The sequence below is a fragment of the Nannospalax galili genome, unplaced genomic scaffold, assembly GCF_000622305.1.
Source record: "Nannospalax galili isolate Female #2095 unplaced genomic scaffold, S.galili_v1.0 scaffold342, whole genome shotgun sequence".
Lineage (NCBI taxonomy): Eukaryota > Metazoa > Chordata > Mammalia > Rodentia > Spalacidae > Nannospalax > Nannospalax galili.
In genome coordinates, this window is record NW_008349359.1 from 2,561,947 (window position 1) to 2,583,784 (window position 21,838).

The window sequence follows — 21,838 nt, forward strand, 5'->3', positions numbered from 1 at the left end:
TATTCTATATAATTTATATACATTTATTAATCTATGTGTTGCCTGATTTATGTTTTTAGTGGTAGAAATTGTTTTTGAATTAAGCCCTGACCAGGTTCTCCCTAACAAATAGAATCTTCTGAAATGAGGATACAATTTGTAGCAAACCTAGTTGATCCTCAGAAAGGCTCATTAACTGATGCTCTAAGGAAACTATTCACTGACCACAGATGGAATGGTGTCAGTAATGTTTACTGGCTGCCATCCCATAGCATAAGCCGCTCTCAGCAGATACATTGCCCAGCTGGACATTTTCTTCTGGTCAAGAATTGCTACTAAATTTACTTTATTAGAATTATCACCAGTGATATACATATACATATACATATACATATACATATACATATACATATACATATATACATACATATTATGGTGAATCACACCAAGTACAGCGAAATCTGTTACACAGTAAACCTAAAACTAGAAGTAAATTTACCTAAAAGTCTTTCTCTAATTCTATCTCTCTCCCTCACACACACACTCACTCATACTCTCTCTCAAGCATGCATACACACACACACACACACACACACACACACACACACACAGAGGCACAAAGCATCATCAACACCATGTTAATTTCACATTTCTCAAGCTGTATTAAAACAATGTTACTCCAGGGACCTCTCATTCACTTCAATCTACAATGAGTGAAGGCAGAGACTAAGTGAACCCACAGAACTCACAAAGATGATTACCTGGTAGTCTGGTTTTGTAAAATAATCCAAAGAGGAGATATGGTCAAGAAAGGTGCTGAATTCCGGAGGGAGATGCTTCAGCATGAGCCTGTGGTCATACCTCTCCTTAATTGAGCCTACTTGCTCCTGGAAAGTAGAGAGAAAAGTAATCAAACTCAATTTCTTTTGGAAGTTATGCATTAAAAGCTCTATAGTTAATAGTCTCAAGAGAATGTACATGGCTAGGAATGAGACAGTGCATAATTAAGTAGAAAGTAAGAACTAAGCTTTCACTAATAGCTTAATACACAGTGCTTTAAAGGGGGGAAGCAAGGGAAATATATAATGCAGAGTCAAAAGAGTAATATGCATCAGAGAACTAAAAATCCCCCAAAGAGCACTTTAAACCGGGTCTATTTTCCTTTATCAATACATTGTTTATACTTTTCCAAAAAATAATCTGACAATTAGAAAATAAGAACTGTCCCAGGTGTGGTGGCATATGCCTTTAGTCCTAGCAATTGGGAGGCAGAGGCAGGCAGAGCTCTGTGAGTTCAAGGCCAGCCTGGTCTACACAGTGAATTCCAGGCTAGCTGTGGCTACAGGGAGACCCAGACTAAAAAAAAAGAGCTATACTTTGTATCATAAAAATGCTGTACTTATAAAATAGTACCTATTCTCAATGTACACAGAAAAATCAGTCTAATTAGCTCTCTAATATCAATTCATAGAGAGAAAAATATACATATAGTGAAGCCACTAGTAGACTTTAAGTGCCATATGTAAGGGCATTAAAGTATTTGAAATAGCCGAGCATGGTGGCACATGCCTTTAAACCCCAGAATTTGGGAGGCAGAGGATCTCTGTGCGTTCAAGGCCAGCCTGGTCTACATAGTGAGTTCCAGGTCAGTTAGGGCTACACAGAAACCCTGTCTCAAAAAAAAAAACAAACAAAACAAAACAAAAGAAATTTAGTTTACAACTAAACTGATATACAAATACAAAAACTATACACACATTAATAGGGTACCATGTAATATTTCTTTTTTATCTTTTGTATTGCGAGGAATTGAACCCAGGGTCTTACAAATGCTTGGGAAGCATCTACGACTGAACTTCATCCCCATTCTTTACTACATGATATTTCAATACATGAATACATTAGGTAATGTTTACTAAGCAGACTTTCAACAAATTCTTTCCCCTACCAAAACTGACTTTCCACTTCAAAATTACCTTGTCTTTTATTTTTCTCCAAGGCAGCTGACCAACCACAAACTCTACCAACATGTAAAACAAGGACCAAAGGTCATCGTGTCTTCCCATTTCCTTAGGAAATAAGAGAATTCAGACATATATTAACAGTCCCTCCAAGTATACCATATCGTTCAAGACCCAACCATTTAAATGTATTTCCCATACATTATCTGGTAAATATATCTATACAACTATATACATAACTATATATCAATTTATATGCAGAATATATGTGTTGAAAAATGTTTTGATACAAAGAATACCCTGGTAGGAGATGTAGTTTAGTAGGAGAATTCTTAATGTGTTTAAGACCATGGATTTTATTCCCAAACACCACAAAAAAACAACTATCACCAAAAATAAAAAACACAGAACTGGGGATGTAGCTCAACGGGTAGAGTACTTGCCTAGAGTGTATGAGGCTCTAGGTTTGATCCCCAGTACTACCTAATACTGGGCATTGCAGTGCATGCCTGTAGTTCCAGGACACCAAGGAGGGATTAAAAGTTCAAGGCTAAGGCTGGGCATGGTGGCACATGCCCTTAATCCCAGCACTCAGGAAGCAGAAGGAGGCAGATTTCTGTGAGATCAAAGCCAACCTAGTCTATAGGTCAGTTGGAGCTACAGGGAGTCCCTGTCTCAAAATAACCAAATCAAACCAAACAAATCAGGGGATGGAGAGACAGCTCAGCAGTTAAGAGCACTGGCTGCTCTTGCAGAGGACCCAGATTCAATTCCCAGCACCTACATGACAGCTAACAACTGTCTGTAACTCCAGGGGAATCTGATGCCCTCTTCTGACATCCTTGGGCATTGCATGACTCAGGTGCACTTACAAACATGCAGGTAATACACTCATATACACTAAATTGAAAAAAAATGAAAACAAAAACAAAAAACTGAAGCCAGAGGTGGTGGCACACGCCTTTAATCCCAGCACTTGGGAGGCAGAGGCGGGCAGATCCCTGTGAGTTCAAGACCAGCCTGGTCTACATAGTGAGTTCCAGGACAGCTGGGGCTACAGGGAGACCCTGTCTCAAAAAGACCAAAAAAAAAAAAACCAAAAGAGAAGTTCAAGGTCATCCTTGGCTATGCAGTAACTTCAAAGTCAGACTATGGATATATGAGACCCTATCTCAAAAATCAATCAAATAAGCCGGGCGTGGTGGCGCACACCTTTTAATCTCAGCACTCGGGAGGCAGAGGCAGGCGGATCTCTGTGAGTTCAAGGCCAGCCTGTTCTACATAGCAAGTTCCAGGACAGCTGGAGCTACAGGGAGCCCCTTTCAAAAAAAAAACCAAAAAAAAAAAAAAAAAATCAAATAATAAAATAAAATAAAAACACCTCTAAAACCCAGAAATACTGAAAATAATATAACTTGAAGTTATTAATTAATAAGTACTTTTCTTTTTTGTCTTTTTGAGATAGGATCATTTTGGGGCTGAAAAGATGGCTCAGTGGTTAAGAACACTGGTGTTGTTCTTGCAGAAGACCCGGGTTCGAATCCCTGCACCCACATGGCAGGTAAGAACTGTCTGTAACTCCAGTTCCAGGGGATCCGACAGCCTCCTCTGACCTCCGCAAGCATTGCACAGCACAGGTACACCTACCTACATGCAGGCAATACATTGATACACATAAAAAAAATTTAAAAAAAAAAAAGAGATAGGATCTTCTTGTAGCCCTAGGAGGCAACACACTCATAAACATAAAATAAAAAAATAAATAAAATGTTAAAAAAATATTGTCACTATTTTAAATTTATCATCACATCATAAGACACCAAATTAACTGGAACATAGCACAAAAACCATGTTACATTTATCATTGGTTAAATTCTCATTAAAACAATTGTTGACTTCACAGAATAGGAACAAGATTTTTTTTAAAGTATTAAGAAAAGATTTCCTTTTATCAAAGATATACTTGCTAAATTTCTCAAGCAGACAAATTTAAAGATAGACATTCCATTAAATGCCCTCCTTTCCTACTCATAACCAAAGCCTAGGATGAGGGGAGGAAAAAGGGAGGCTAAATCATCAGAACCAAAGAAAGTAGATATTTTAAAAAATTTAACCCAGAGAGAAGGAATAATTAAAAAAAATTAAAGTTGTCTGTATTTGAGGAATATTCATAAATATAAAGGGCTTGGTGTACAAAGGTTATTACAGATTAGAAACACATTATAAAGAAAATGATCTCTATATTAGATATTGACAGTGTGATATTCAAATCTTTTTTTCTTAAAAATTTTTAATTACATTTATTTATTATATATGGATGTGTGTGTATGCATTCATGTGGAGGTTGGAGGACAGGAGTTGGTTCTCTCCTTCCACCATGTGGGTTCTGGGGATCAAACTCAGGTTGTCAGGCTTGGAGGCAAGTACCTTTACCTGCTGAACTATCTTGCATTGCTGGAACCAACCCACAAATAATCTCTTTTTTAAAAAATATTTTATTCATTATTTTTATTTTATGTGTAAAATACCATGCAATAAAATAATAATAAAATTTTAGTGTTTTGCCTGAATATGTTTATCCATGTCATGCAGTGCCTGCAGAGGCCAGAAGAGGGCATTGGATCCCCTGGAACTGAAGTTACTGGTGGTTGTGAGCTGCCATGTGGGTCCTGAGAACTGAACCTGGGTCCTCTCCAAAAGTATCCAGTGCTCTTAACCACTGAGCCATCTCTCCAGTCCCACAAATAATTTCTTGAAACAGAATACAGGTATTTATTTCTTCAAATTTCTATATTTAATTTGTAATACTAATATCTAATTAGACATATTTCTCACACACATACTTAGTTATTTCCTTTTCTGGTATATGAAAATTTATTTTCTATGAAGCTGCACATATTTTATCCATTATACATCTTACCATGAATTAATACTATGAACTCCTTTCCCTACAGCATTATACAAAAACATGAATTAGAACAACCACTGAGGTAAATTTGTAGCTACCAAAGGGATCGTGTGCTCCTGAGTACTTTCTTTTTTAATAGTTTATTATTTTTATTTTATGTGTATGAGTGTATTGCCTGCATGTATGTGAGTGCACCCGTGTCATGCATGCCGCAGAGGTCAGAAGAGGGCTTCGGATTCCCCTGGAACTGGAGTTAAGGATGGTTCGTAGCTGCCATGTGGGTGCTGGGAATCAAACCTGGGTCCTCTGCAAGAGCAGTCAGTACTCTTAACCACTGAGCCATCTCTCCAGCCCCACTTCCAAGTACTTTCTACACCTTTGAACTATAGTATAAAGAAATCAATCTGATTCAAGTCATGAGCATTCATATGCAGATATGATGACCCTAGTTCAGACACCTACCCTGTTCCGATGAGCGTTGATTGATGCATAACGAACCGTCCCTCGAAAACCTGCCACAGCACGGGGCTATAATAAATCACACAATAGTAGGAAATTAACTTAAACAGCAACAGATTCAACACAGTTGAACATTATGAAGCAAATGGTAAAAAAAATTATTAAAAACTAGAAAGAATATCTTTAAACCACAACTTAAAATACACTGATGTTTTAGTTATTGTATTTCAGTCCTCTTCTATGTCTTTAAATATTTTAAAAATTTATTTATTTATCTATTTAGAGTGTGCATGATGTTTAAGGTGGTAGGAGGCATACTACAGTGTGCACTGGAGGTCAGAGGACAACTTTCAGGAGTCAGTTCTTACCCTCCACCAAGTGGTCCATGGGACTGAACTCAGGTATCAAGCTTGACAACAAGTACCTTTACCTACTGAGCTATCTGCATTTTAAAGTATAACATGATGGAGATGCACCTCAGGGTAGAGCATTTGCCTACCATATACAGGCTTTGGGTTTGATCCCCAGCATTATCAACACACACACACACACACACACACACACACACACACACACACACACACACACATACAAAAGATAGATTAGATGATAGATGTGTTTATGATATATATATATATATACACACACAATTCTGTATATTAGAAAACATCAAATGTTTTCATTGACTCAGAATTATGCCAGTATCAAAGAATCATAGTATACACATAGTGTATAGGCTCTAGTTACAAATACATATAACAATACAAGCCATCAGCAAATAACCAAAGATACCAACTTCTTCATATCTTGACTATTTCATTCAAACTTAATTCAAAGGTGGTGAAAACTGTACTTTAACTGCATAAGCAATTAATACATTAAACATTCAAATTGTTGGATACATATGCTAGGTAATGGGAATTAAGCCAGATATGATCCCAGTCCTTGGACAGTGCAACATCAAATAGTGTAGAAACAATTTGCATTTGGCTTACAAGACTCCATGACTTGTCTTCCTCTCCACAGTGCATTTACTATAGTTTCTTCTACCACCAATTTTCATTCTAGCTCAAGATTTTACACTTGCTAAATTCTTCAGAATGTCATCTCCTTGCATGCCTCCCATGGCTAGATTTCCTTCAGGTTAAAGCCTCTGTTTAAATGTCACCTACTGAAAACTATTAATCATCCTGATCTACAATACCACTCCCCCACCTGCAATGCCACTCTGTTCTTTTACACTTGCCACATTCTATAATGCTTTTTACCCACAAAAATATATTTTACTTATATGATTACTTTATCACCTATTTCTTTACATTTTATTTATTGGTTGTCTTCCTTCCACAGGATATATTCTGAAGGCATAAGTTCTTTGTCTTGCTCATTTTATAAAGCTCATTTTATAAACACAGAAACAATTAATCAAATATAAAATACAGAAGAAAGCATCAACTGGCAAGACCAGGCAGAAGGGGTTATCAGGGACAGAGGGCAAGGTAGAGATAACAATATCTACAAACATATATAAAGAACAAAAGCATCAAGGAACATAACTCAAATGTCCAAGAACTCTGGGATACCCAAAAGGCCAAACCTAAGAATATATGGAATAGGAGAAGGAGCTGAGATAAATTATATCAAAAGGCTTAGACAATAAAATTATAGTCAAGAATTTCCAAACCTAGAGAAATAGATATCCGAACACAGGAAGCATTTAGAATTCCAAATAAATGTGATGAGAGAACCTCCTCTCCATGATATATCATGGTCAAGATGTCAAAAATACAAAGCAAAGAAACACTACTAAAAGCTGAAATGGAAAAACGCCAACTAAACTATAGAGACAGAAACATCCAAATAACATGCGAAATGCTGAAAGTATTAAAAGAAAACAGAGAAAATACTTCAAGATATAGATGTAAGCAACCCTAATAGCACAGGAAACAGCCCCAAGAATTGGCAAATGGGATTACATGAAATAAAAAAAGCTTCTACATAGCAAAAGAAACTGTCACCAGAATGAACACACAATAAAGAACTGCTAAAATTAAACACCAAAAACCAAACAGAAAATCAATAAATGGGAAAATGACCTGAACAGACAGTTTCTATGAGAAATACAGATGGACAATAGGCATTGTTTTAAAATGTCAACATCACGGGCCATCAAAGAAATTCAAACTAAAACTATTTTGAGATTTTCTCACAAGAGACTGACTCTTCTCCCCAGCAGCCCATCTCACCCCAGCCAGCTTGGCCACAATCAAGAAAATACGACAATAACAAATGCTGACAAAAATATGCACAAAGAGGGATCCTCACCTACTGTTACCATCAACATATGAAAATGTAGCATATCTACAAAGTGGAATTCTATTCAGCTGTCCAGAAAAATGGAATGACAAAATGCACGCAAGATGAATGAAACTGGAAGACATTGTGTTACTCAAGGCAACCAAGACTCAGAAAGACAAATCATCACATGTTCTCTCTCATATGTGGATCATAGACTCTAACAATTCAAATAAGTGTATCCAGGTGGGAGTTAATAGGGTAAAAAATAGAAGAATGGGATCCATGGGGCTGGAGAGATGGCTCAGCAGTTAAGAGCACTGGCTGCTCTTGAAGAGGACCCAGGTTTGATTCCCAGCACCCACATGGCATAACTACCGTTCATAACTCCCGTTCCAGGGGATCCAAAATTCTCTTCTGACCTCCACGGGCACTGACCCAGTGCATTTACATACATGCAGGCAATATAAGGCAATATAATCATACATATAAAATTAAAAATACATAATAAAAAAAAAAGGCCAAGTGTGGTGGCATATGTCTTTAATCCCAGCACTTGGGAGGCAGAGGCAAGCAGATCTCTGTGAGTGAGGCCAGCCTGGTCTACATAGTGAGTTCCAAGACAGCTGGGGCTACAGGAGAAGACAACAGAACAAAATGAAAACAGAAATACTGTGGAAGAAAGACCATAGCAAGGAAAAGGGGGTCAGAGAGATGAGGGGAAGTGGGAGGGAATCAAAACAAAATGTGCATAAAAATCCTAGTTGAAAACCTGTAATTTTGTAACCTAATATAAAAATCTTTTTTAAAATTTATTATTTTTATGTGTATGCATATATTGCCTGCATGTAGGTAAGTGCACCTGTGTCATGCAATTCCCACAGAGGACAGAAGAGAGGCTGTCGGATCCCCTGGGACTGGAGTTATGGACAGTTGTCAGCTGACAGTTGTTAGCTGGGTGCTGGGATTTGAACCTTGGTCTTCTGCCAAGAACAACCAGTGTTCTTAACCGCTGAGATCTCTCCAGCCCCATATATAAAACTCTTTAAAATATTTTTAACAAGTCTCTGAGGAGAGTAACTTGTTTGTGAACTTAACAAGTGACAAAATAAGTTCTTGCATATGACCTTTCAACTTCAGACCATACAGTGTTTCCATTCTACTGCTTCAGAAGGGTCAAGTCACTACCAAGAATCAGAGAGCCACCATAGCTCAATATGAAAACTTACAAACTTATAATTATTTTCACTAGATTTTTTCCAGAAATTTCATTTTTTAAAATTTATCTTTTGTTTATGTGTATGAGTGTTTTGCCTCCATGTATGTAAGTACATCCTTGTCATGCAATGCCCACAGAGGTCAGAAGAGGGCATTAGATTCTCTTGAACTGTATTTTTTTTTTTTTTTTTTTTGGTCTGTTTTGAGACAGGGTCTCCCTGTAGCCCCAGCTGTCCTGGAACTCACTAAGTAGACCAGGCTGGCCTTGAACTCACAGAGATCCGCCTGCCTCTGCCTCCCGAGTGCTGGGATTAAAGGCGTGCACCACCATGCCCAGCGAACTGTATTTTTTTGAGTGGTTGTAAGCCATCTCTCCAGTGCCCCCCACCTTTTGGAGACAGGATCTCACTATGGAGCCCTGGCTGGGCTGGATCTTACCTGCCTCTGCCTCCGAAAGGCACATGACACCATACCTGGCTTTTTTCAGTAATTCAAATTTCCCTCAGTATATACTGTTTTTATTGTTTAAAAAACACTATAGTACATGGTATTTTAAAAATTCTGGACTGAGGTGTAGCAGTGGTATGGCACTTACTCCAAGGCCCCAAGGTTGACCACCAGCACCACCATCAAAAGAACAAAAAAAACTCACAACTTTATAAGAATCATTTCCTCACATACAAAAGAGTAAGATACACAGTCTATGAATTCTTCTATTTGCTCACTTTCATAATCTATGTTTACTCTGTTCAAGCTAGTGTTTATATCATTTTTTTCATTTTTCCCTTTCTCTTTAAATACCTTTTAAAAAAAACTATTTTGAAATTATTCTCTGTATAAGTCTCAGTAATAAAAAAATTTCTACAACGCTGGGCACGGTGGTGCACACCTTTAATCTCAGCACTCCAGAGGCTGAGGAAGGCAGATCTTAATGAGATCAAGGCCAGCCTGGTCTATACAGCAAGTTCCAGGCCTGCTGGGGCTACAAGGAGAACCTCTCTTTTTTGTGTGTGTGTGCTGCAATAAATTTTTTTTTCAAACAGGTAGCAGAACACAGTTTGGACCACAGTTTTTTGACTCCTAAAATAATGTACATGCAGTATTCATAATATAAGTTGGCATATAGTAAGTGATCATTAATATAATAATTTTCATTATTAAGGACAAAAATGGATCAAGTAATATTGGCCCACAGTTGCTGAATAAAATTATTTATATATCCCACTTATCTTAGTACTTTGAGGCTACTGTAACAAAATACCATATATGTATTATATTGTAATACAATATATGTATATAATTAATAGAAACAGATATCACTTAGTTCTGAACTCTGGAAAGTTCCAACGCCATGGTACATTCCATACCTAGTGAGGGTTCACTTTTTTTTAAAATTTGTTTTTACTGAATTTTTCTGTATTTTATACAGAAGAGCTCAAAGAATCTTAATCATCTTTATATCCCCATCCCCACTGGTATGCTCCCACAGCCACCCCCCCAGCCCATATATTCTGTCATTCTGTCATCTGTATTAAGGCCCAATATGTCAAGTCAGTTCCCCCAAGATGTTTCCCTGTGCAAGTCTATCCACTGAGGTCTAGTCAACCTATCTAGAGTCTCTTGTTTTAGGAAGATCAGCTCTTCCTCACCCAGCAGTAATCAGCTGCCAATGTTTCCTCAGCTAAGACTGGGGTCTGCTGTTCATTTCCCCAGTTATGTGCTGGTTTTTTGTCTGAGTTTGCACAGAATTTTTGTATGCTAACACCATTGTCATAGAATCAAATGAGCAGATTCCCAGGAGCTTGTAGGACTGTTTCCATATGGTTGTGCACCTCCTCCCTGGCTTTTACAATCTTTCCGCCCCCTCTTCCATGATGATCCCTGAGCCCTAGGTAGATGAAGTTTAATATAGGAGTCCTGCCCATTGACCAACAATCTGTAGACTCTTAATCTCTACATTTTGGCCATTTGTAGCCTTTTGCATTCCTGTCCTTCTGTTGCATGAGGGATCTTCATTAATGAGAATTGAGAAATTCTTTAGTATTGTCTTCGTTACCCCTATTCTATGTTCCATATGCCTTAGACGTAGAGGTTGCATTGTAGATGTGTCACTTAGGCCTGGGCATAGACAATGTCTGTGTGTAACCAGTTGTAGTACTTGGTAATAGGGAAGACCCTATCTTAAGAAACAAAACAAGGGGATGGAGAGATGGCTCAGCGGTTAAGAGCACTGGCTGTTCTTGCAGAAGACCTAGGTTTAAATCCCAGCACCCACATGGCAGCTAACAACCATCTGTCTATAACTCCAGTTCCAGGAGATCTGATGCCCTCTTCTGTCCTCCATGAGCATTGCATGACATAGGTGCACTTACATGCAGGCAATACATGCATATGCATAAAATAAAAACAAAACAAAAAACCTTAAATTTTTTTCTACAATCTTTTGAAATCTTCATCTTTAAAAAATTTTTTGATTTATTTATCTTTATTTTATGTGTACAAGAGTTTTGCCTGTATGTATATAAGTGCATCCATATCATGCAAAGCCCATAGAGGCCAGAAGAGGGTGTTGAATCCCCTGGAACTGGGGAACAGACAGTGCTCTTCATTTTCTATTCTATTCTATTCTATTCTATTCTATTCTATTCTATTCTATTCTATTCTATTCTAATTCTATTCTATTCTATTCTATTCCATTCCATTCCATTCCATTCCATTCTATTCTATTCTATTCTATTTGTCTTTTTGAGACAGAGTCTCCCTATAACCCCAGCTACCTTGGCCTGGAATTCACTATGTAGACCAGGCTGGCCACCTGCCTCTGCCTTCCAAGTACTGGGATTAAAGGCATGCACCACCACACCTGGATAGTGCTTTTCATATTCTATGCTGGCAGTTACTGACAATCATAGTTAGTACATCTCAATATGTTTTCTAAGATATCATGAGTAATGGGATTTTTTTAGTGGAGCCAGATCTGAGATCATTCTTTATATAAGAAAAAAAAATCAGGGCTGGAAAGATGGCTTGGCAGCTTAAGAGCACTGGCTGCTCTTGTAGAAGACTCAGGTTCGATTTCCAGCACCTACATGGCTGCTAATAAATGTAACTCAGTTCCAGGGGATCCAATGCCCTCTTCTCCATCTCCACAGGCATTGTATGACATGAGTGCACTTAAATACGTGCAGGAGATACACTCATATACATAAAATAAAAATAATAATTTTTTTTAATCTAAAAATATGAAAGCCTACTACCAATGCTTTTCAGTGAATAATACTTCAAAAGTTGTACTTTCATGCAATGGCTGATACAGCCCTCAGCATAGTTGTTTTTGTAGCATTCAATTTTATCTAATTATTTGCATTCAAATAACTGACAGAATGAAAATATCCAGACCCATTACCATAATCCATAGCCCAGTCCACAGTTAATTGGGCATCTAGATGTCCCATGATGGATTTCAGCACAGACAAGCCTAGCAGATCTTCCTACTTACGAGTACCCCTGGCAAGGCTCTGATGTGACTTCAAGTGCTATGGAAGGTTGAAATTGAAGTAGAGAGATGAGCTGTTCAGATAAATCTTGATGTAACTAATCAAAGAAATCCAAGTAGAGGAAATTCAATCACCTTATTTAATGCACTAAAGGCAACTCAAGTCTAACCAGGGAAGCAATAATATATGCAAATAATTCTAATTCAAGGTCCATTACACCATGTGAATTTTATTTAAGATTTATAGTGAAAATACATCCTGAAAGATAAAGTAAAAAGTTAGCATCCTGAATAATCTAAGAGCAAGTTTTCTTAAAATAAATACCTATAGTGTTTTAATAAAAATGGAAAAGAAAAACTAAACTGAGCCCTTATGGACTGACAGAATAGCAACTGGAAGGAAACACATTTCAGATAAGTGCAAGGTAGGAAGAAGAAAGAAGAGTGGGTATAAGGGAAACAAAACTGCTAAGACATGAAGCAGATGGCGAGCAAAGATAAAGAAAAGTCGGTTAAAGAAGGCCTTGAGGCCAGGCTGGGTGGCACACACCTTTAATCCCAGCACTTGGGAGGCAGAGGCAGGTAGATCTCTGTGAGTTCAAGGCCAGCCTGGTCTATATAGTGAGATCCAGAGCAGCTGGGGCTACAGTGAGACCCTGTCTCAAAAAGACCAAAAAAAGAAGGCCTTGAAGTGGCAGAATAACTCAGAGGTTAAGAGCACTTGCTGTTATTCCAGAAGACCCTGGTTTGGTTCCCAGCATCCATGTTGGGCACAACTGCCTGATTCCAGTTCCAAGGGATCTGATACCTTCCTCTCCCCTCACACATGGGACAGACATTCACACTGATACACATGCACACACACAAAAATAAATCTTTAAAAAAAAGACATTTAAAAAAAATCTTTTTTTTTTTTTGGAGACAGGGTCTTCCTGTAGCTTCAGCTGGCTTGGAACTCACTATATAGAACAGGCTGGCCTCAATCTCACAGAGATATATCTGCCTCTGCAGGATTAAAGACCTGCACCATCATGCACCACCCATAAGAACATTTAAGGTATATATGTATTCATATGATTCCCTGGCTTTAACAAAACTATTCAATTAATGGACCAATTATTATTCTTATTGATTACCCAAAAGTCCCTGCTATGAAAATAAAAATGTATTTGTTACAAACTCTTAATTAAATGATAAGCTTTAAAGGTTGTTCTAGACTACTTTCTATTGCTGTGATACTGTCCAAAGCCAACTTGAGAGGAAAGGGTTTAGTTCATCTTACAACTCTGAGGTCACAGCCTAACACCAAGGGAAGTCAGACAGGAGCTCAGGGCAGGAACCTGTAGGCAGCAACTGAAGCACAGACCACAGAGCAATGCTGCTTCCTGGCTTGCTCCTCTGGCCTGTGCCTCTGCCTCCCGAGTACTTGGATCAAAGGTGTGCGCCACCACACCCGGCCTAGCCTGCTTTCTTATACAACCCAGGACCACTTTTTCAGGAGTGGCACCACCGAGCCCTCCCATATCATTCAACAATCAATAAAATGCCTCAGAGACATGCCCACAGGCCAAATCAATAGAGAAAATTCTCCAAATGAGGTTCCCAGGCGTCAAGTTGATAACTGAAGCTATCCAGCACAAAAGTGTCATATAGCTGGGCATGTTAGTTTCCACCTATAATCCCAGCACTTAAGAGAAAGATGGATTGCTGCAAATGGAGGCCAGACTGGTCTACTAGGTAACTTCCAAACCAGCCTGGACTATAGAGTGCCACCTTGACTCAAAAGAAAAAAAAATGTGTTCTACAAATAAAATTGTCTGAGCAAGTGAGGTGACCCATGCCTTTAATCCTTTGACATTTAATAGAATTCCTGGAAAGTTTGACCATACATGGGGAGGGGGGGGAAGCAGGCAATAGAAAATGCCTGAGGGTGATTTAATAGGAAACATCTTCAAAGCAACTAAAGGAAAGCTTGATTAAAGAACTAAAGTAGGACAACAATGGGGTATTAAATAAGAAATATCAATAAAAGGATTTGAAGATGGCCCGGGACCTGATTTCAAATCCTCAGAACCCACAGAAAAAGCCAGGAGTGGTCACACATGTACGTATTACCCCAGCACTGTTGGGAAGCAGAGACAAGAGGACCACTGACCTTGCTGGCAGTTAGCCTAGCTCCAGGTTCAGTGAGAGACCCCGTCTTGGGGAAATAAAGAGGACAGTGATAGAGTTAGAAATCTTATGTCTTCCTCTGGCCTCTGAATGCATACATGGGTACACACATCAATAAAGAAAACCAAATAAAAATACTGGACTTGAAAAGTACAATAGCGAGGCAGGTGTGGTGGTGCATGCCTGCAATTAAAGCAGTCAGGAGACTGAAGCAGAGAGATCACAAGTTTGAGGCCAGCCTGTGCTGCATATGTTGGAAGGGGCAGAGATGGAGAAAAAGGAGGGGAGGAAGGAGGGAGAGAGAAAGAATATAATGGAAATAGAAGGTAGGAAGGGCATCAGACAGTAAGAAAAAACCCTAATCTCAAAAAGGGAATAAATGTTCTTAGTACTAGGACTATTCTAAAGCAGCTTTTGATATATCTAACTATAAAGTCATAACTTTCAATAATAAAATTTATTAATTTTGTTCTATAATGTAATTAAAAAATCAAAATGCCACTTTTTAGATAACATCCATGCTTTTATTCATTGAGCTATACTCCACCTCTATATAACATTCATTCTGATATAGCATTAGCATTTCTTTAAAGCGATACTATAAATAGCAGGTTAATTATCTAATACAAAATAGTAATATAGAAAATCTTACTGGTCTGACGTCACCACAGGAATTGGTAAATTGTCGGGCCAAGCCAAAATCAAGCATGAAACATTTCCTACATGTACTGGGAAAGCGTCCCATGGCGAAGTTTGACTAGAAAAATAAAAATGGAAAATATAATACATATTCTTGTAGTAAATCCTCTGACATTTTACCCTTAAATTCTTTTAAAGTCTACATGTTTAAAATATATTATTTGTAATCCATGATTTTTATTAGACATTTTATATATATATATAAATTTAGTTGTTGGCTCTATTAATGCCTACCATCAAGGAATTGGTAAATTGTCAGCAAAAATGAATTTACATGATTGTATAGTTGCATATAATATAATACTGATGTAATTAAACTCAGAACTAGAATCCTTTGAAATTCTAGTCTAAGTCATTGCTTAAATGACAGCCCAATCACTAAAACAAGGGAAACTAGGGTTTGGAAAAAATAAACATATCTCAGAAAGAATTTCTCCCACTTCTCAACCTTTTGGTTAAGGTCAAGTTTAAGAGCCAGGTGTGGTGGCACATACCTTCGACCCCAGAGCTCAGGAGACAGAGGCAGGTGGATCTCTGTTACTTCAAGGCCAGCTTGGTCTACATAGCAAGTTCCAGGCCAGTCAGGGCTACATACTGAGATCCTATGACTTCAAGACCAGCCTAGTCTACATATTGAGTTCCAGGTCAGCTGGGGCTACACAGTGAGACCATGTCTCAAAACAAACAAACAAAAAACCACATCAAGTATAAAAGCATACCCTCTAAGTACCATAAAGCTAAATTTCACAAAAGACCTAAGGAAAAGATACATTGTGTTATTCCCTTAAAAAACAAACTGATGTGGCCAGGCTTGATGGAGCATGACTGTAATCCCAGCATTCAGGAAACAGAGGCAAGAGGAACAGAAGTTCAAGGTCATCCTGAATTACACAGGAAGTTGGAGGCCAACTTAGGCTACATGAGACCCTGTCTCAAAAAACTGAAAAAAATATCAGTGTAATGTGTTAAATGACTACAAAATTGCAAAGACAGTTTACATAAATAAAGAAATCTGTAATGGTAAAAGCCAAATTGTTACACAATTGGACTGCTTTATTATGAGCTTTCTGATGAAATGGAAACCTAATAGTTGGATTTCTTCAATAAGACAGAAAGACACAGAGAAAGAGAAATGCTATATAGCCTTAAAGATTCACTTCCAAGCTGTGAATCTTTTTAAATTGAACCTCCACATGCAATAACTGATATTAAATAAATCAGTTAAGCTGGGAGTGGTGGTGCATGCCTTTCATCCCATGCAGAGGTGGGTAGATCTCTGTGAGTTCAAGGCCAGCCTGGTCTACATAAGAGTTCCAGGCCAGCTGGGGCTACAAGGAGACCCTGTCTTGAAAGCAAAGAAAAACTAATAAAATAAATTATTTAATCATACCATTTTATTTAAATGTAATACTAACAGATAACTCATTTTCAGTTTCAGTGTGGGTCTAGCAACTGAACAAACCACTAGTTAGAAACTTCACTGCCATTTTCATGTAAACTAATTTTAGAAGTGATATAACAATAGATGGCTGTACTTTTAAACTGCACCAACGGCAGTTAAATTTATAGTAAATACAGTATTATAAAGAAAAATAGGTCATTTCCCCTCATGAAGAATAAACACCCAAAAGAAAAAAGGAAAATCACATTTCAGAAATGAAAATGATGATTTCTAAGAAAAACGAAACAGAAAAAGCAAAAGCCTGTACTTCCATAGTAGCCCTGAGAAGAAAAATAAGGTCTTTCATAGTTGTTTCTTGTAAATACAACTGGTGACTTAAGCGACAGAGAACACAACATGGACAACTAGTATCAGGAAAAACAAAAGACAAATGAACGACTTAAGGCTGAGAGATTAGCAATGTAAAAATATCTAATAGTAACTGGCAAACCACTGTGTGTGTGTGTACATGCATGTGGGGACCAGAGGACATCCTCAGGTATCATTCCTGAGGTGTTGTCCACATTTTTATTTATTTATTTATTTATTTATTTATTTATTTATTTATTTACTTACTTACTTACTTACTTACTTACTTACTTACTTATTTGGAGACAGGGTCTCTCAGTAGCCTGGAACTTATGATACAGGCTAGGCTTGGCTGCCCAGTAAAGCCCCAGAGATCCTCCTGTCTCCTTCCCCAGTGCTCATCTGTACCACCACACCCAGCTCTTTGGTTTTGTTTACATGAGTTCTGGGCATGGACCTGAGTCCTCAGCACTTTACTGACTGAGCCATCTCCCAGCCCTGAGCATAGACTGTTTTAATTTGCTTGGCAATCAACATTTCATGGTATGAGAAAAGCTACTGAGGGGCAGAAGAGATGGTTCAGCAGTTAACAACACTTGCTGCTCTTCCAGAGAACCGGACTTTAATTCCCAGCACTCACATGACAGCTCACAACCCCTGCAACTCCAGTTTCAGGGGACCCAACACCCTCTTCTGCCTCCCCTGGCCTCCATGGGTACCAGGCATTCATGTGGTACACATATATACATGCAGGCAAAGCACTCAAACACATAAAAAATAAAAAAGAAAAAGAAAAAGTTATTGGAGTAAGTTATAGTTTTCAATTAGCACTTAAAAAAAAACTAAAAGGTAAGGTAAGTTATATTTTGCTTTCAGAACTTTACAGAAATAAAAATATTCCTTTGTATTTAATCATAACAAATACAGAAAACTACATATATAATTTATTGTATCTTCTTATAACATTAGAAATACTAAACAATATCCTTCTGTGCTTGGAATGGAAAAGGTCCCTACCGGCTTGATGTCTCGGTGCAGGAATCCCACAGAATGAATGCTTTCAATAGACTCCAGAATCTGTCTCCCAAGACGTAGAGTAGTGCTAATGGTGAATGTGCCCCGGGACTGGCTACGTCGAAGATCAGCCAGATTCCGACCCTGTAGAATCAGGTAATCACTTTAAAACATTAGTCCTAATACTGTGATAAGACCAAAGAATTATTTATTTACCATATTACCACATTTAAAAATGCTGTGACTGAAATAGTAAGGCTCTAGTCCAAGTTGTGACCCTCAAAAGAATTCAATAGAACATGTTCTCTCTCTCTCTTTTTTTTTTGTGGTCTTTTTGAGACAGGGTCTCCCTGTAGCCCCAGCTGGCCTGGAACTCACTATGTAGACGAGGCTGGCCTTGAACTCACAGAGATCCACCAGCTTCTGCCTCCCAAGCGCTGGGATTAAAGGCGTGCGCCACCATACCCAGTGAACATGTCCTCTTAATAACAAAATGTCTGATAAAAATTAAAGATAACCATGGCTGGAGAGATGGCTCAATGGTTAGAGCACTGGCTGCTCTTGCAGAGGACCCAGTTTTGATTCCCAGCACCCACATGGTGGCTAACAACCATCCATAACAGGGAAATTTGACCCTCTCTTCTGCCCTCCACAGGCATTGCATGAAATGCACGCACTTATATACATGTAGGCAATAACACTCATACATGTAAAATGAAAAAAAAATATTATAAATAAACAAATAAATAAAAGTGTACTTCCTGGGGCTGGAGTGATGGCTCAGTGCTTTTGAGCACTGGCTACCCAGAGGACCTGGTTCTGGTTCCTAGCACCCATATGGCAGTTAACAACCATCTGAAACTCCAGTTCCAGAGGATCCAATGCACTCTTCTGGCCTCCACAGGCATTGAACAGCACAGGTGCACTTAAAACATGCAGCCAAGCTGGGTGTGGTGGCACATGCCTGTAATCCCAGCACTCGGGGCAGATTTCTGTGAGTTCGAGGCCATGGGGCACAGCAAGTTCTAGGCCACCTGGGGCTACAGGGAGGCCCTGTCTCAAAAAGGCCAAAAAGAAAAGAAAAAATATGCAGGCAAAACACTCATACACATAAAATAAAAATACATCATCAGAAAAAATTTTAATGACTTCCTAACTCCATCTTCTTGAAAAGAATTAGAAACAATGACCAATTCCGTTGCAAAAGGCACACATAGCATCTAGACTGCCATCTCTCAATAGTGTTTCCCACTAAAAAGAACCAGGGCTTAATGGAAGAAACGATGATTCCAGATTTGGAGCATGAAATAAAGAGAGTGAACATGGTATACGGAATTGTCCTAAAAATAAGGATGCTGTAAAGACTGCCATCTAATCTGGTCAAAATGAATCAGGAGCCAATCTGAAAAAAGTTCCACTAATCAAAGGTGAAACATTTTGAACTTAAAAAGCTTCAGGCCTGGACTGATGGCATACTCCTGTAATCCCTATGTTTGTAAGGATGAGGCAGAAGGATTGCTTCCAGTTCAAGGGCACCTTGCAGGAAAATACTAGAGAAACATCTCATTTTTTTAAAAACTGATGAAAATAAAGGAATTGAATATTAACCCCAACTTTCGATATGAAATAGTGTAACCTGGAAGTTCCTCCAATCACTCTCCCATGCTCTGTGGAAGGAGTCTGCACGAAGGGGAGGGGTTAAGGATATATAAACCGGGAAAGTCACGAGGCAGGGCTCTCTTTGCCATTGTGTGTCTCTGTCCAGAAGCCACAGGATAAGGCCAGGTGTGGTGGCACACGCCTTTAATCCCAGAACTCAGGAGGCAGAGGCAGGTGGATCTCTGTGAGTTCAAGGCCAGCCTGGTCTACATCCTGAGTTCCAGGACAGCTGGGGCTACAGGGAGACCCTGTCTCAAAAAGACCAAAAAGGAGTAGTCGCCATTTTGGAACAGAGCTCAGAGCCGCCAGTCGTGCAGCTGGCAGACTGGGAGAAGGGTTGCAAGTGGTGTTGGTCGCAGAACTCAAAGCTTAGCCAAAATGTAGAAAATGGGCCAGCGGGAGTTCATTCCTCTGTAAGTCACTTTCCTGGATGTCACAAACCATGCTAAAACCCAAAGAGAATGTATCATGTCGGGTTTGTCAATCCTGGTTAGGGTCGAGTGACCCTGGGATCACAGAGAGCACATTCGGGTCCCACAGAGGGGTAAAATTTGGTGCAACAAATGTACCTCTGGATAAGCTGATAGAGTACTTTAAAAGGAAGATTTTTAAAACTAATAAATGAAGAAATGATACAATTATAATAATATATTTAGAATCCCATTGAAACAAAGGGTCTAGGCAATGCTTACTAATGGGCTGGAAAAAAAAGAGAAAAGAAAAACACTGGAAGAAAAATTAATGGGAATTCAAAATAGGTGAATTAGGCTGAAGAAAAACAAGACAGTGGCTCCTATGATACAGCAGAAAGCACACATCCTCTTCCGAACTACCCCTGTTAAAAGAAATGAAAGCTGAAATTCTAACCATCGTTTTATAAGAAATATGTGGGGTGGGGGTGGGGGACAGAGACACGACACACAACACGACAGTATGTTAAATACCAATACACAGAAATAATCAGTAAAATTCAGAACACTAGAATTTCTTTATGAAAACAGCAAAGAACAAATCTCTATGAAACTAAGAGGAGAAACTAACAGATAAAAGAGGCTTAAGAAATAAGCAATGTGGGGCTGGAGAGATGGCTCATAGATTAAGAACATTGGTTGTTCTTACAGAAGACCAGGATTCGAATCCCAGCACCCACATGGCAGCTAACAACTGTCTGTAACTCCAGTTCCAGGGGATCTGACGGCCTCTTCTGTCCACCTCAGGTATTGCAGAGTGCACTTACCTACATGCAGGCAATACACTCAAACACATAAAAAAAATTAAAAAAAAAAGAAATAAGCAATTATGGAGAAGGCTCACTGGTTAAGAGCACTGGTTGCTCTTGTAGAGAACCTGGGTTTGGTTCCCAGCACCCATATGGTAGCTAATAACCATCTGAAACTCCAGTTCCAGGGGAATCTGGCACCCTCTTCTGACCTTCGTGGGCATTGTATTTTTGTGGTGCACTTACATACATGCAGGAACACACTCATACACATAAAATAAAAATAAATTTTAAAAAAGTTTTAAAAAGGAAATAAACAATAGTGGACCCTTTTTAGAACCAGGTTCACGTAACCCAAATGAAAAATAAATAAATAAATAAAAAGGGAAATCAAAAAAATATGAAAACAATTGTTTGATGTCACTTTTTTTTTCCTCTGGTCTTTTTGAGACAGGGTGTACCTGTAGCTCCAGCGGGCCTGGAACTCTATGTAAACCAGGCTGGCTTTGAACTTATAGAGATCCACCTGTCTCTGCCTCCTGAGTGTTGGGATTAGAGGCATGCTCTACCACACCTGGCTTGATACCACTCTTAAGGACTTATTATGTGTTATAGTTAAAGAAGAAAAAAGGCTTGTCACTTATAAGTATATACTGATATATTTACAGGTAAAAGATGCCTTGGATTTGTCTTAAAACAATCTGGGGAGGAAGACAGAAAACACCTGAGAGATTGGTCACATACTGGTCACTGTTGAACCTGAGTAATGAGCAGATGTATGCTCATTATGTTATTCTCTTTATATGTGTTTAATTCTATCCATAGTAAACAAAAGGGGGGGGGATGGCAGTTCTTATGCAGTCTAGATCTACTTTTTTTTTTTTTTTTTTTTTTTTGTTTTTTAACTGCCTAGCCAATTCCTACCTCCTATTCTTATCATACCATCCTCTGAAAAGGTTACCCAGATTGCCAGTAGGGAATCGGGACATAGACAGTTTCGTCTGCTTCC

At 38.6% G+C, this 21,838-nt stretch overlaps 1 protein-coding gene across 5 annotated transcripts in view; it reads right to left on the minus strand.

Moving 5' to 3' along the window:
- Ttbk2 (tau tubulin kinase 2) overlaps positions 1-21,838 on the minus strand; it is a 170,168-nt gene that overhangs the window by 50,273 nt on the left and 98,057 nt on the right. For all 5 annotated transcript variants that reach the window (XM_008846835.3, XM_029570228.1, XM_029570227.1 and 2 more), the window contains 5 exons: positions 17,955-18,095; positions 15,141-15,245; positions 5,311-5,376; positions 1,956-2,048; positions 741-866 (listed from right to left, as the gene is read on the minus strand). In XM_008846835.3, coding sequence (XP_008845057.1) covers positions 741-866; positions 1,956-2,048; positions 5,311-5,376; positions 15,141-15,245; positions 17,955-18,095 — 531 coding nt within the window. The remainder of the gene's footprint in view (positions 1-740; positions 867-1,955; positions 2,049-5,310; positions 5,377-15,140; positions 15,246-17,954; positions 18,096-21,838) is intronic.